Source organism: Populus nigra, chromosome 15, assembly GCF_951802175.1.
Source record: "Populus nigra chromosome 15, ddPopNigr1.1, whole genome shotgun sequence".
Classification (NCBI taxonomy): Eukaryota; Viridiplantae; Streptophyta; class Magnoliopsida; order Malpighiales; family Salicaceae; genus Populus; species Populus nigra.
The window spans coordinates 1,882,646-1,898,630 of record NC_084866.1 but is presented as its reverse complement, the minus strand read 5'-3'; the positions used below and the strand labels follow the sequence as shown (position 1 = coordinate 1,898,630).

Here is a 15,985-nt window from a genome sequence, read left to right as displayed (position 1 = left end):
TTCAAAAATAAATTATCTTATAATACAAAATCTTACCATCCATTTTCCATGTGAAACTAATGGAATTGATATGTCGGTGTGCGTTGTAATAAGACCATGAATCTTCTTGGTTCGATTCTCTGCATCGAATTGCGATCAACACAAGAAACGCTCAGCATCACGTGCTGGATATAAATTGACCTATAGAATGACCATTACACATAATGTTATACTTATTTTAACTATTCACGTGCTGGATATAAATTGACCTATAGAATGACCATTACACATAATGTTATACTTATTTTAACTATTCACGTGCTGGATATAAATTGACCTATAGAATGACCATTACACATAATGCTATACTTATTTTAACTATTCCTTACGCATTTCTAGGTAGTAAAAAATTTCATACACGATAACATCAGTAAAGATCCTTACATATTAAACATACCCTTTAAAATTAAGCTTATAGATCATAAAAAACCATGCATTGCATAATGCATTTTAACATCAGTATGACATGAAACATACCTTTTAACGTGGTTGGGGATGACTAGAAATTATTGGGGTGTTTGATTTTGAATGCATTGCTACTATAAGTACCTTAAAAGTTCAACTCGTCGAAGAAATTGGTCAAAATAAAATCAAATTATATCATTAATTGAATAATTAGTATGATTGAAAAAATCTTTAGAACAATAATACATCTTCACTCTTTCTTAAAAAAAAAATAGCATAATACATTTGATTTATTCATCAAAAGGTTAAACCACACAAGTAAATAAAAAAAGGAAATGATCATGATAAATGAATTCAAAATCAAAGAAGTGAATCAAACTCCAATTTAAATCACACACATATATGCACAAAAACCAACATTAACAACATAAAAAACATTCACTTTGAAGCACTATAATTGTAAGCAACCCAACAATCAACACTAATCTCGTACAACAAACAAAATAACAACAAAAGAAAAAACTAATAGATGGAAGCAATATACATACTTGAAAAAGAAAGTTACAGTCTTAGAGGGAGAGGAGAAGACAAAGAGTGAAGACAATGAAGGGAGAGGGGAAGAGAAGGAGAGAGGATGATGGTGGAGATTAGTGGAAAGAGAGGGGGAAATGATGATGGATCAGGAGATTAGTATAAGAGAGAGGAAGATGGTATTTTTTTAGGAATTAGGGATTTTGTTCTTTTATTAAAGTGTTTTTTTTTTTACAAATAGAATTACCAATGAATAATTAAATATTTATTAATTTTTAAAGACCATAGGTAATTACATTGGTAATTAACACTGATTTTTTTTTAAAACCCCTAAGATTTTCCAAAACCTCACAAATTTTTCCAACAATTTTTTTTTTATTGGTAATTCTATTTGTAATTTTCAGTGGCAAAGTCATGTAATTTTTTCTCAACTCTTCGAAACTCTCTGAGGGACGTAGTCCGTCAGTAATTTTTAGTGGCAAAGTCGTGTAATTTTTTTTCAACTCTTTGGCACTCTCTGAGGGAATTAATTTATTGGTAATTTTGTCTATAGTTTTCAGTGGCAAAGTCATGTCATTTTTTTCAACTCTCTGGAACTCTTCGAGAGAATTAGTCCATCGGTAAATTTGTCAGTAAAGTTTAGTGACAAAGTCATGTAGTTTTTTTTCAACACTCTCTAACTCTTTGAGGGAATTAGTCTGTCAATAATTCTGTTAGTATTCGACATTCCATTATTATAAACACAATATCTTTTTCCCTATTTTTTTTGTATTCCATATCTATCCAACCTTTAAATACAGTAAAATCACAACATAGTAACACCAATTATTTTCAATATCATGATAATAAAATCACAATAATAAACATTATAATTATGTTAACAAAAGATCGTCATAAAGAAACAACATAAGAAAAATTACATTAAAGTCAATTTCATTACGAATTGATGTTTTACATATAAAATCCATTCAAAATCTTTGTAATCAAGATTGTCTTCTTCTTCTTCTTCAATTATATCACCGTCATGTCCATCATAATCTTCTTCATTAAATTAAAGCTCGTCGATCTCATAATCTTCATCGATTTTTGTAACTCCATCGGTTCTCAATATATCAATTAACCTCTCAGCAAGACCATAAAAAAAATATTTTTAGCTACACAAAAATTTGAAATATATCATCTCACGCAATTACTTTATTATTACCGTCCTGAACAATTTGGACACAAGTCAGGGGTTGATTTTCACAATAAATAATCAATCAATCCTATGACAATCTTTTCTAAAGGAACGAGTATATGTGTAATAAACTTGTTATCATTGCTTGGAAAAAACAAAGACTTCATCGACTTTACAAAGTCTAGCTTTTGCATTTATTTTGACAAAATCATGGCGGAGATCTACTTTGATTCCTCCATCGATGATATCATGACAATAATATTTGAATAAAAATACTTTATTATATTCGCTATGATATTATAATTCAATCACTTCTTCTAACTTCAAACTCATTAGAAGCTGATCCCTTAACATAAACTCCACTATTATAGTTTTTTCTACCATGATTATGATATCCCATATTGGAAGTGAGCGTCCAAAGTCAGAGCTTTATGAGTAGTGTTGGTCGATAACCTATTGTACGCGTTTTGGGGCGTCAGACTTAGAAGTGGGCTCGCGTCACCATGAATAAAACCGCGAGGGCAGTAAGGCCCAAAGCGGACAATATACAACAGGTTGGGCCAGGCTATTACATTTGGTATCAGAGCCAAGGATAACTTGTCTTAATGTGGGGGGATTGTGATATTCCACATCAGAAGCGAGCGTCAAGAGCCAGGGCTTTATGAGTAGTGCTGGTCGCTAACTTGTTGTACACGTTTTGGGGCGTTAGGCTCAGAAGGGGGCTCGCGTCACTAGGAACAAAATAGTGAGGGTGGTAAGGCCCAAAGCAGACAATATACAGCAGGTTGGGCTGGGCTATTACAATGATCATACTCTTCGATACGAGAGACATGTTCATTAATGAAATATTTATTATAAAACTTAACCTTTCTCGCATGACCAAAACATAGTAAATTCAAACTACTACTAGCATTATCTTTTATTTGATAAACCCGATACAAGATTATAACCATTAACAGTTAAAAAAAAAGGTGTAAAGAAAATAAGCAGTATGAGAATTAAGAATTATTAAGTACTACTTGCACGTGTTTAAATTAAGAATTTATGTTTAGGCCTTTTAATTCAGGTCAGACTCACGCACCTAACATGTTTTATTTTTTGTTTGTTTTTTAATTCATTAAAATTTACATTTTTTAAAAATAAATAAATTTAAAATATAATTAGTATATTAATTTATTAAATTAGTTAATGATAAATTTTAGATGTTATTTATCAAATATCATTTAATATTTACTTTGGTTTCGAATAATACTATAATAATCTTTTTATAATATTAATTTTTTTTTTCAAAGTCTATTAATTGTATCCTGATGAAAGATGACACCACTGAGAAGTTAGTTTGATGATTTCAATATTTCTTTATCTACAGATAAAAGGTAAAAGACCATAATTAAAAAAAAAAAAGAAGATGAGAAAGCCTTTTGTTATTCATTAAATGGGATTTAAGTATTGATTTTTTTTTCATTATTTTTGATGAATCATATGCATTGTACGGTTTTTAAAAGATAAAATTTGATCCCAATCAACGAATCTTTTCATTATTCTTGTTCACGTCAATTTTTCTCCCGATTCAATCCAGCCGTTGATCAGTATAGCAAAGGCTGTCATCTTTCAAGACTAGTGATGGCAGTGTTGTAAAATTAGCTGTTTTTACAGGCAATTGTATGAAGATAAGCTGGGAAACCACCCAGTGGTTTTTAAAAATTACAAAACCAGCGTGTTCGAAGTAAAAGTATTTTAAAAAAAATTTATTGAAATATCTTTTTATTTTTAAAATTTATTTTTTATATTATAACATCAAAAATATTTAAAACCATTAAAAATATCATTATATCATAGTGGTTTTTGTTGTTTAAACTTTTTTTCAAAAATAATTGGGACATTCAAGATGCAAAAACATAATACAAAAAACTTCAGTCATGTGGGTTCTATTAAAATAAGTTAGATAGAATATCCTGACTTACTAAACCCAGCAATACCTGATATTTTTTAAATAATATATATATATTTTTTAAATTAATATCTTTTTATATGTTTTTTCATTATTATTATTATTATTTATTTATATTTAGATTAACACCCCTCTCTTTTATTTTGTTTAGAAAATCTCATTTAAATAATATTGTTTTTTAGTTATTTTGTATGTATTTAGTTTTTGAAGAGGTTTTTTTATTTTTTATTTTTTTTATAGATAAAATTTATTTTTAAAATAAAAATATTTAGTTTTAGATAATATTTCTTATATATACGGACTTGCATATTTTTTTTATTTTATTTAATCAATTTAATATGTGTCCATTTCTATTATTATTTAATTGAATAAAAAAATTATTTTCATAAGTAAATTTAAAAAATACAACCTGGTAAATATTATATTTTACGAGATTAAATATCTTAATTTATATCTATCTCTTGATTTTTTCAGTTTTATTTTTAGTTATTATTTATATTTTATTTATTTATTAATATATATAGTTACTGCATAAACTTTTTAATTTTCATTTTTAATTTTTTTAACTACAAAACATGTAAAAAAATGCATACATTACAATATATATATATATATATATATATATATATATATTTCGCATCATTTTCATTTTCATTATTTTAAAATAGTAATTAAAAGCGGTCATAGGTGGAGGTGTCCCGTCAAAAATTAACATTACATTCTTTGCATGGATCAAAATTTTCAGCTAACTTTTGGCGTTCCATCCTCGCCTCTACTAACCATATGGGAAGTTAATCGCTGCTGCACCTTATCTAATATATTAAATATATTATTTTAATATATCTTTAAATAAAAAAATACTTTTAAAAATAATACCTACCACATTTATAAATATGTCACGAACAGAGTTGTTGAAAAGATGAGAATTTTTGCAGCTGATCTTACGGGCCTAGTTGTTCAAGCATAAACAAAGAAACACAAGTCAGCGTGGGCCTTTTTACCAGATTAATGCTTGGATTGCATCGACTGACTGTTGGATTATCATGCAAGCAACTAAGAAGACTGTGTTTGACATTATGATAATTTTTAATTTGAAAAAAAATATTTTGTAAAAATTATTTTTAGATGAGGTTGATTTGATAAAATATATATTTAATTAAAACTATGGTTGAAATTGAGGTTGAATAAAAATTAGTTTAATGTGTTTGGTTAAAAATGTTTTTCAAATTGAGGTTATAAAATAACTAAAAAAAACATATATTAATATTGATAGTTTTTAATTGAAATATTGTAGATTTTACTGCTATTACATCATGAAATAAATAATACTTTATAGAAAGTGTTTTTTATTGTTCAATTAAATTATTTGCAATTCCATCACTAACAAAATCCATCCAACAATGACTTTAGTTTCCATGGCTTCCTGAGCATGTAACAACATCATGTAAAATATCTTCAAGAACAAAATTGGAATTGCGATCAAATTCTGCAAATGTTTTGTCATCATACGATTTTCTTCTAATATAATTATATAGTGCCATTGATGTCACTACAATTTCAACTTGCGTTTTGTATGGATAAGCATACATGTTTTGTAAAACCCTTCACCTCTATTTCCATACTCCAAAAAAACATTTTATCACATTACGTAGCGATGAGTTTGCATGATTAAAAACTTTTTAGGATTTGTCCGTATACATTAAAACAAAATATTTTTTATTTTTGAAAAGAAAAATTAATTTAAATTTTTTAATATTTTTTTATTTTACTAAGTTGGACTCGGTCCAATACATTTTGGTTTGGGCCGGATCCAGTCCGACCATGAACAATTGAGACACTCTCTACTTACTGTTCACGTGAACAATGTAGAAAGCTTCCATGTAAAAGAAGGAGGCTACCCTGCACGGCGGTTCAGGGAAGTTTTTTGACTAAAGCAAAATGACAATGACCAACTAGTACACTGTCAGTGAAAAAGAGAGGAGAACACACCCTTGAAAAGCAAATTTAAATTGCTTTTCAAGAAATTGAGTTCCAGCCCCGGTTTCGAGTGGGACCCATAATAATAAAAATATGGTTAATGTATAACCAAACACTTATCAATTATATTTTACAATAAATACAGCCGCAGTGCCAAACACATATTAAGCTCGCAAAAATGACACTATTGAATGGAGTTCAGTATGAACAAGCGTTCAATAATTTTCACATTTGAAAACTCTCCAAGATTAACAGTTAACCCTATTTTTGAAGCTAAATGTTAGCATTCTTCATACTCTCTCCATCTCCAAAAATCATATCAAAGATTTTGGATGAACTCTTAGTGATCCATGCTGGAGATCGAGAGGTTTGAATTTGTCATGGGCACATGGGAAACAAGAATTCAGTAATTAGTATACATTCTCTCATTGTCATCAATCATAAGAAACAAAAGACTATAAACACAAAATAAATTGGATTACACTACACAACTGATATGAAATATTAAACAAAGAATCTTATGCTGTATCTTCTATAGTTATTACAATGCAATCACACCCAAGATTCACCGTGCAGCACAAGAGTAACGTGCTGATAAAACGGGTCTGTAGAAAGAAAAGAAATGCAAGGTGCTCATTCAATGGAGAAAAATAACTTAATTAGTTCATACATCCACGATTGCTGTAAGTGTCACTCTGGCTTAGGACTCATGCAATGGAGACGGCCTTGAATTGATTCAAAGCAAGGTGCTCACTTATCAGCCTAAATTTCTCTTTGAGCCTCTTAAGTCTTGATCTGCAAAAAAATGTCACCACCGGGTAAAGAGCGGATGTCAAGCCTCAAATTACAAGGCGCGTCTCCGTTATCTGAACTGCTGAGCTTGAGTCAATGCCTGAAGCCAAACGACTGAGCTTGACATCTGCACTTGGTTGATTGCCATGCTTCTCATTGGCAGCTGACCCATGGAGGACTGTAGACCAGCAGATATAGGATTACCTCCCATAGCAGACTGCTCTGTTCCACCAAAGGAGTCTCAGAATTGGCGTTGCCTAGCCTGATTCTATACGTTGAGCATAAAAAATAAGAACTCAAATCACAAACAATCTGAATAGCACATCCACAAGTTCATATATATATATATATATATATATTATGAGCGGATAGAAAGTTTATAGCTAATGCAATTGTTATCAATAGCAAAGTAGTTATTTTGCGGGCTCCTGAAGGAGCAGCTACTGATTTTTAACAATAGCATTGATATGAAAAGCATCACTGTTCTCAAAACAATAGTATTACTATGAAAAGCATCATGATTTTTAAAATAAACATTCATGAACAAAGTGATACTTAGGAATCTATTGAGTTTCAGAGGCATCCCTTGTTATTCAGCTATGACTAACCTTTTTGTGGTGTTCCATTACGTGTGGCGCTTCCTAAATCTTCCATGCATCTGCAGCAAATATTAAACAAAAACAGCAAGCGCAAAATAAACTCTGATGAACACCAGCTACAAAGTGTCATGCTTTGTCTAGGTAAACTCAGGGGAGGGGGGGGGGGACATGGTTGGGCTTCCTGCAACCATGGATTTATACGATACCATTTCAAGTGTTGTTTTGGGTATGCTATTCTCTTACCTTCTTTTTTTTTTTTTATCTATTCTACAATGCTCCTTAGGCACTCAGTACATTGGAAATTTAGCCCGCCATGGTAGAAAGATATCTCAGAGAACTAAATCAAGGGCTAGCAGTTTTTTATTATACATACAGAAAACAGAACTGTTGTAAAAGGAACAAGCAGAAAAATTTTCATGGCATGCCCTTTTTGTAGATTCTGTGAAGTTGCTGAAGGCAGAAGCAGCACGCTTGAGGAATACATCTTGACCACTTCGATACTCACCATCTTTCTGTTACAAACAAGTTCAGGTACGAGATAAAAGAATGAATGAAATGACAATTCAGAATGTCCTAAAGATTTAAAGGATAAAGACCAACATAGAACCCACACTTGAAGAAGATAGACAGAGATCGGAAGTAATCTCTTCAAGACACACAAAAGCCTACAACCTAACTGTATCGAAGGAGGATGGATATTAGTTTTGAAATAAAAGTGGATAGATTCTCCCTGTTAAGAGACATGCTTCTTTAGAAGCTGGCTTTTGCTTGGACATGGTCTGTGATGAAACCCCAGTGTATTTACTCCAAATTTTTGTTGCAAGGCTTAAAGATGTAGATGCAAGGAGAAAGAAAAGTTGCAGGAAGCTGGTTCACTAATAGACAGGATGCACTTGAAAGCAGCAAAAGAAAATAATTTGGAATTAATCCCAAAATTTGTCATATAAAGCATTTATAAAGATACATTCCATGTGATCCCACGGGGTAAAGAGCAAACAATCTCAAGGATACCTAGAGTAGTTAGTTCCATCATGGATATCTTCAACTCCACATGCATTCGCAATTTCTTCACCTGTAATTTGAAGACAGTTGATTCCCCCAGCAACAAAACAGAATTCTGCCATTGCATGATGATATAGTGCACCCCCATAAAAGCGCATCCCTGCATTCTACATATAAATTGCAAAATTGTCAACCTTTCATTGAGATTACCGAACTGTTCAATATTTAATATCAGTTGGGTATGGCAATTGGCTCATGTTTTGTCCTAATACTAATCATTAAAAAAGAATCCCCTCGTATCATGCATATGAAACACAACTTACAGACAATATATTATTAAGACAAATATGGAACACAAAAAAGAATCCCCTCTTGTCAATATAGGTCAAACAATTATGGAACACAACTTACAGACAAGAAATTATTAAGACACTTGATGACTTAAAAGAGGAAAGGAAAAACATCCAGCATCAAGCCTGTAAATCTAGGATCTACACATAATGCAACACGTGCGGAAGGCAACAAGAATAAGGAAAAATACAGAAGTAAAGAATACAATATTCTCACAAACTGAAACCAAACCTGCTTAAATTCATCATTGGAGCTATAAACTGAATCATGGGCAGAACCAACTCTTCCAGAAGGAACAGTTGTAAAGAAGGGAGACCCGCCCACCATGAAACCATCAAGTTTATGAACTGGCAGTGAAAGGAATTCTTCAACGTCAGATGAGCGAGCAAACTAGGGTATTCTCGTGTCACGCTTTGTTGAGCCAACAACAGTCTTTGAGAGCTCAGGATCAATCTGTTAGCAATCAAAAAGGTATTGATGTTTTACAGATAGCAGTAAAGATTTAAAAGCAAACAGTCATTCCTAGGACAGACTTCCAATCACTATGAATCAACTAACTTGAAACTTCACTCCAGTCTGTAAGGATAATTAAAGCAAAAATATTTGTTCCCAAGTATAGAAATTTATCATACACCTAAAGCATCAAACAAAAATAAATTAGCTTTGATGCTATCCAAAGCTTCTCCTAAAATTTACCCCAACTGCAATCTCAAGTCAGATCATTTCCCTCCTACTGTTCCCACAAAAAGAAGCACTATAGTTCCTTAAATCCAACAAAAACACTAACACACTCGAGTAAAAAAAAAAAAAAAACTTGCATCACAAGTCTCCGAGTAGTTTCATTACTCCGGTCACTACAATCTTCAAGACGCTATATGATAAAATTCTTTATGCTGCATTTTTGCTAGCACAAGCGCCTCCACTGCCCGAGCTTGACTCTGAATAAACAAATAAACATGCATACATCTCATCATCAGAATCCCACATCACAGTATCAAATGCAAATTATTAAACTCCCTTTTCAAACCTGTAATGCATGATTTTTCGACCTGGTGCAGCAGCAATAGGTCCAGGAGCATCAATAATAGTGAGATTAGCTAATGCTTGTATTCCACTCTTATGATTAATTCCTTAGACGAAAATTGAAACGACTCCTTCTCCAACCTCATATTTTCATATTCAATGTATGCCTAGACAAATTTATCATTCCTACCTTGATAAGAAAATTCCAAAAAATTAATAAAAAATCGAAGTTAAAAGTAAAACCTGAATTTCATGGAGAGATTTCTCCTGGGCAACAGTGGCGTCATCATCAGAGACAAGATAGCAAGAAGGGACCTCGCATTCAGGATCATATTTCATATGGAGAATAATGGGGCGACGAGATTTGGTGTCACCGCCAACTCATGAGACCTTCCACCAGTGCGTGACCTCTTTCCATCGGTCTGCTGGCCAACCAGTAACACCGCCGGTGCGTGCGTCAAATGGAGTCTTCAGCTCCGGTGCTAGCCCGTGTAGGTCATTATAAGCTTCGCACAGTCTCCATTTATTGTTTTTTCCAAACTGAAACTGAAGATTTTGGCTATCTGACTGTTTTCGCTCCTCTATCCACTTTTTTCGGGGTTTTGGGTTTTTGTCAACGGTTCGGTGACTTCAGTTCACTGTTTTGTCTCGTTGAGTTAATTATAAATTAGTAGCTCTAGTTTATCGAAACATATTAATTGGTCCCTATATTATAATAATTAATTAAATAGTCCCCTTAGTTTTCTACCCTTTAATAACGTAGTGGGAAATGTTATTTGGATTCAAAAGACCATTTTGTAATCCTCAGACTTGGGGGGAAAAAAATGTCCATAGGGCCTTGGAATCCAGTTCATGAGTGTTTGTTTTAGTGTTATAATTTAATTTTTAAAATGTTTTTAAAATTAATATTTACACAAAAAACATTAAATTTATTTTTTATATGTTTTTGAATGATTTTGATGTGTCAATGTTAAAAATAAAAAAAATTAAAATAATATTATTTTAATATATTTTTATTTAAAAAATATCTTACGAAATATGCAATGTAATCTCTTACTTCATGGAGTTGATGTTTCAAAAGAAAAACCAAACTATTCGATTAATGTATCAATAAATTTTCTAATGTGAAGCTTATAATTTTCTTTTATAATGATCATAGTATTTTTTTATATTAGTTTTTAAGCAATAAGATTAAAATATTTTTCACAATATTAAATTTATTTTTCACAATATTTTTTAATACTCAGTTTGAGATCATTTGCGAGTACAAAGCCATTAATGCAGTGTTAATTTTCTTACAAAAATCGTATATTTGTTCAATTTCTTATGTATATGTTTGTGTGCGTAACAAGAAAGATTGAAAATGTTGCAAGTCGGAACACCAAGTGGAACGGTGGGATTGATGACCTGCCTCCGTCCAGAAGGACCCACACCGGTAGCAGTTTTTTCTTGCACACACACAGCTAGCCTGGCATGGCATGGCAGCGGTTGGCATCTCAACTCTCATTTTCAACAAACGTGTTAGGTGATCTTCATTACAGTTCCCCCATAATGTACATGAGACTATATGCCTAATTATCACCCAATCTGTCCTTGATGTTACCAGCCTACCGCCTTACTTAAACCAGATTATTGCTGATCTTCTGCTAATGATGTTGTATTAACAGCTTAACCCACCCACCCAAACCACCCAGGACTGGCGAAAAGAGTCAACGACAACGGTGGCTCTGGCAGCAACAGACCAGTCAGGCAGAGTACACCATGGGTGTGAGGTTGTCATGTCCTTCAGTTCTGAAACAGTCTTGGCATGGTAAAGGGAGACGGAGCTCTCCCATAATTCTGCCTCGAACAGCGATGCCAGGACATGAGTGGTAGTGACTGTCTAGAAGGTCCACCCAATAAAAAACAAAAGAAAACGATGGCAAGAATATGGTGCAAAAACTTTAGCTTTGTACTCCAGCAACGCAAAAAGAGATGCGGGACATGGGTGTCGAGAACTCCTTGTGAGAAATCTGTGGACACAGTTTCATGTAAAGTTGCTATCAACGAGCCCACACAGGTACACCCACTCGCTTAAAGAAGACAATAAAGTTCTTTTCAGAGGCATCCATGCCCCCAGCAAACATAAATTGACCACCACTAGAAACCGACTTGCCATTAATCATATCATATGCTAGGGTTGATAGTAAACCTTTAATTTCAACCAAACAGTGGACTCCATGGATCTCTTGGCTCTCATGTTACCAGTAGAAACCATGGCCTTGAATCTTGATGGCGGTGGTCCATGCGGCCACCGACTTCCAGGCAAACCACCACAGAATATGAGTGCTTAATCATGACCAGGAATGAGAAATTACAGGCAGGGTTTACAGAAACATGGAATCCAATACCAATCTCTTGATACCAGCAAGGTGAAGTCATTTCAGGACCATGGATTCTTGGTTCCTAGCTCGACGCTAACAGATCCTGAGCAGCTGGAATTTTTAACTTTAGATTGACTAAGTCATTTTTTCTCGTATAACTACTGTCAGTTGACTCGAATTTGTATAATTATAGGAACCTTAATAGGAAAAGCAAATAAATTATCAAATCCAGATCATATTTTTGGTTAGCTAACTTGTCAACGTTGAACCTTTCAACATGCATTGAATTATACTCCATCACAAATGACGTGGAATATCAGGGATAAAGTGTCCAAGCTTGGATTCAATTTTATCATGCCACGTTGTCAAAGACACAGAATCCTCTCAAAATTTAATAGTTAATTAAGGATTGGCCTCCTGACACAGACCATTTACCTCGCTAAACATCCAAATCCAAGGAAGAATTAGAATTCAAGGCACTCTGTCTACAATGCACGACTTGATTAATTGTCGTATTAAGCAGGTCATTATCTACCTGTTAGATGATAACAAAGTACTGCTTCCTAGTAGATATAGGTCTCCAAGTTAATAACAAAGATAGATTTCAGCAAAATGTTACCATTATGGGATGCATCGATAACTCTTACTGATACGATATTAAGATGATGGAAATGCTACAGTCATCTCCCGAGCTAAAATCACGGCAGTGGGTCAAGTAATCAAAGTCATATCAGCTTACAGAAAATATAGACCAATCATCTGGTGGGGGAAAACCTCTCCTCACCAAATTTGGTGGAGCAACTATTCTTCCAGAATAAACATCGATCATTTTCCCAGCTTTTAAAGTTACAAGGGAGAAAGGGAACAAGCACTGCTAGGAACTTAGGAACTAAAGTTTTAATCTTTGATCACAATGAAAATAGAATAAACAACAGGTAATGCGGAAGCCTCCATGCCAAATACCTAGCTGGTAACGATGCAGATACATGGTTCATCACGACCAGCAATAAAAAGGAACAGTTTTTACAATCGATAGCAAGAAGCAGCGGTTTAGATTGTGTTAAAAGTAGTTTTCTGCTGTTTCAAACCAATGATAAACGGTAAAGAAATAAAGAATAAAAACGTCAGAAGATTCTAATATTACAAAGCACAAAGAGACATCGCAGTTCCAATTACAGGTCTCCCAAACATCAAAATTCCCCAGCATCATTAATCTCTTGAGCTCGGCGTCCCCCTCTCCCAGTCACTCCCATTTTGCGCACAGATTGCAGGAACAACATGACATCATGTATTTTTAAGAGAAACAAAACACTAAAACGATAGACGTGAACATGAACAAAATCTATAGATAAATGACATTCAAATCAGTAAGGAGTGTAGTAATACCCGGCCGGTGGCGGCCCCATTCCATTGACAGGTGGCATTCCATAAGGCATCGTTGGCATAGGACCTGCATTGTAGTAACCACCACCGCTGATCTTGGCCAAACTAGTTTGACCTTGCATCCCATCCCTGGCATATTGCTGCCATGTCACCTGCTCCTGAACAAGCAGTTGTTGTTTCTTCTCCATATCTGCCATTTGGACGTATGAGGGAGGTGGAACACACAGAGAAGCGGCGAAAGGGTCCTGATTAACTGCCTGGACTGTTCCATCTGGAGCTGGCAGAGCTAAAACAGGTGTTTTACCATTCCCAGGCCCTGGTAACGCCACGCTACTAGCACTACCTCCACTCAGTTGAGCAGTGCCAACATGTTGCCTCACCATTCCCTGATCATACATTCCATTTAACAACAATGGATCAAACCCACCTCCCAAAGTTGCTTTCTGCTTCGATAAATTACTAGCTGTCTCAACCAATGCCAATTCCCAATCTGCCTTGCCAGCTTCAGCAGCTGGAGTCTGCCATGCTGAGGTCACTTGGGGCTCTCCGTTAGATTGGAATGCTTCCCATGATCCGTTCCCACTATTGGCTGCTGGACCAGCAAACAAAGCCAAAGCCAACCTATTCCCTTGATCGTCAGCCGTGACAGCATCATCCCTCAAATTCACCAAATCCTCAGTAACCTGTGGTTTCTGAGGCCTGGGCTCCGTCTCCGGAGGTGGGGGAGGAGTAAAATCCTCCGGTGCAGGCAGGGCCTTGATTTCATTCATATCAGGCACAGGCTCCTCCTCTTGAGGCACAGGGGGTGCCTCCTCTTTCCTCTCCGGACTCTTAGGTCTCTTAGCTCTATCCCTCACAAACTCCTCCAAAGTCTCCAACAACTTGCCTGTAATCCTCTGCACTTCAGGGTACTCAGACGATCTCGCCACTCCAGTATCCTTACACCAATTATAAAACGCAATCAGCTCGTCAATCTGCTTCGCCGCACTAGCATAAGCATCAAAGGCCTTAACACAATCCGGGTACTCCATATCAAAAAACTTATCGAGCAAAACAGCCAAAACCTCACATATATCCGCGTATAACTGAAAACTCTCTTTCACAACCGGATACAACGCAATCAATATCATCCTATTATTCTTGGCCAACCCCGTCGGCCTGCATGACAAGAACCTATCCAGCAACCTCTGTAAATGTCCCATCTTCCCAAAAATCCTCTCCGGCTTCATTTCCCTCAACGGCGTTGCTGTCTTCTTCTCTTCCCTTCCTTCTCCGCCCCCCATCTCACTCATATCCCCATACGACCTCGTCCTCCTCGGCATCCCATACCCACTCCCCCCCCTATTATAATCCCCATTATACTGATCACTATACTCATAAGCTCTTGGCGGCGGCGACCTGAAATCACCTCTACCCAAATCTTCCCTACCAAAACCACCCCTGCCTCCATAATATCTCTCAATTTCACCACCATGAGCACTCCCCGCACCACGACTCCCACCGACACGGCCACCATCACCTCCTTTCCGTTCAAACAAGATCAATTCAAGTCTTTGATCCAAATACATCGCGAAAGTCCTAACAAAAGCCGAATGGTCCCAGGAACTCGAATGCGCTTCATCTCTAAAATCACTCATATTCAACAGCCGAGTACCTTTCCTAGTAGCATACAAAATCTCCTCTTGAAATAACGGATCTCCTTCGTTCAATAACCTATGAATAAGCATCAATGTTTTCAACGCCACGATCCAATCCCGCGTTTTCCCTAACCTTTTCGAAACGAAAGACACACAAGCATGAACGTAACCGCGAGAATACGAAGTTAGATTCAAGATCTCGTGAATATATTTCTGATTCGGCGGATCGTCGTCGTGGCTCGTTGCTTTCACGATTGCCACTTCAAGCTCTGGCGCCATGTTACTCGCTACTTTCGCTATACCTATGCTTGTTTGATCTTTAACGGTCCCAATCGCTTTTCGGATCGTGCTCGGCGCCATCTTGACCGTTAAACTGGCAGAAGTAGAATATAAATGAGGATTTAGTTTATTTGGTTAATAGAAGTGATTACCGGTGTGTCGGATTTTGAGGTTGTTGGATCTGGGATCTGTTGAAAACGGCGTCGGATCTAATGACAATCCCTGTGCCGGGGGGGAGGGGGGGGGAAGATGGAAAGTGTTTTGGGTGTGAGTTTGCAATTAGCTGTAATAATAAAATTAAAAAAAAAAGGTAGATTTAAAGAGGAAGTTGGGGTCCGGAGAGGACGTGGAGGAAAGAGAGGCGTTGATTTGATCAAAGATGTGGAGGAGGACAGCTATAGTAGCGGAAGTGTCTTGAGGGTGGGGGAGCTTTTGTCTGAAAGAAGCATGTCTCCGGGCTGTGTGTGTTTGTTTGT

The 15,985-nt window shown here is 35.4% G+C and overlaps 1 protein-coding gene and 1 long non-coding RNA gene across 3 annotated transcripts; both read right to left on the bottom strand.

Annotated features, from left to right (window-relative positions):
* Window positions 1–6,538: 6,538 nt before the first annotated feature.
* Window positions 6,539–10,468, bottom strand: LOC133674578 (uncharacterized). 2 transcript variants are annotated; one of them, XR_009835259.1, is made up of 5 exons: window positions 10,091–10,468; window positions 9,056–9,277; window positions 8,483–8,640; window positions 7,481–7,983; window positions 6,539–7,140 (listed from the first exon to the last, which is right to left on the bottom strand). It is a non-coding gene; the product is annotated as an uncharacterized LOC133674578 (long non-coding RNA). The 2 variants fall into 2 exon arrangements; XR_009835258.1 differs by having other exon boundaries at window positions 7,481–8,640.
* A 2,851-nt stretch (window positions 10,469–13,319) lies between these two features.
* On the bottom strand, window positions 13,320–15,985 carry LOC133674573 (putative clathrin assembly protein At2g25430). The gene has a single exon (XM_062095762.1). The coding sequence runs from the start codon at window positions 15,588–15,590 to the stop codon at window positions 13,575–13,577; it is 2,016 nt and encodes a 671-aa protein (XP_061951746.1). The 5' UTR covers window positions 15,591–15,985; the 3' UTR covers window positions 13,320–13,574.

What these genes read in the sequence shown, in the direction of transcription:
- LOC133674573 (XM_062095762.1), bottom strand. Translation starts at nt 15,590, where the DNA reads ATGGCGCCGAGCACGATCCGAAAAGCGATTGGGACCGTTAAAGATCAA.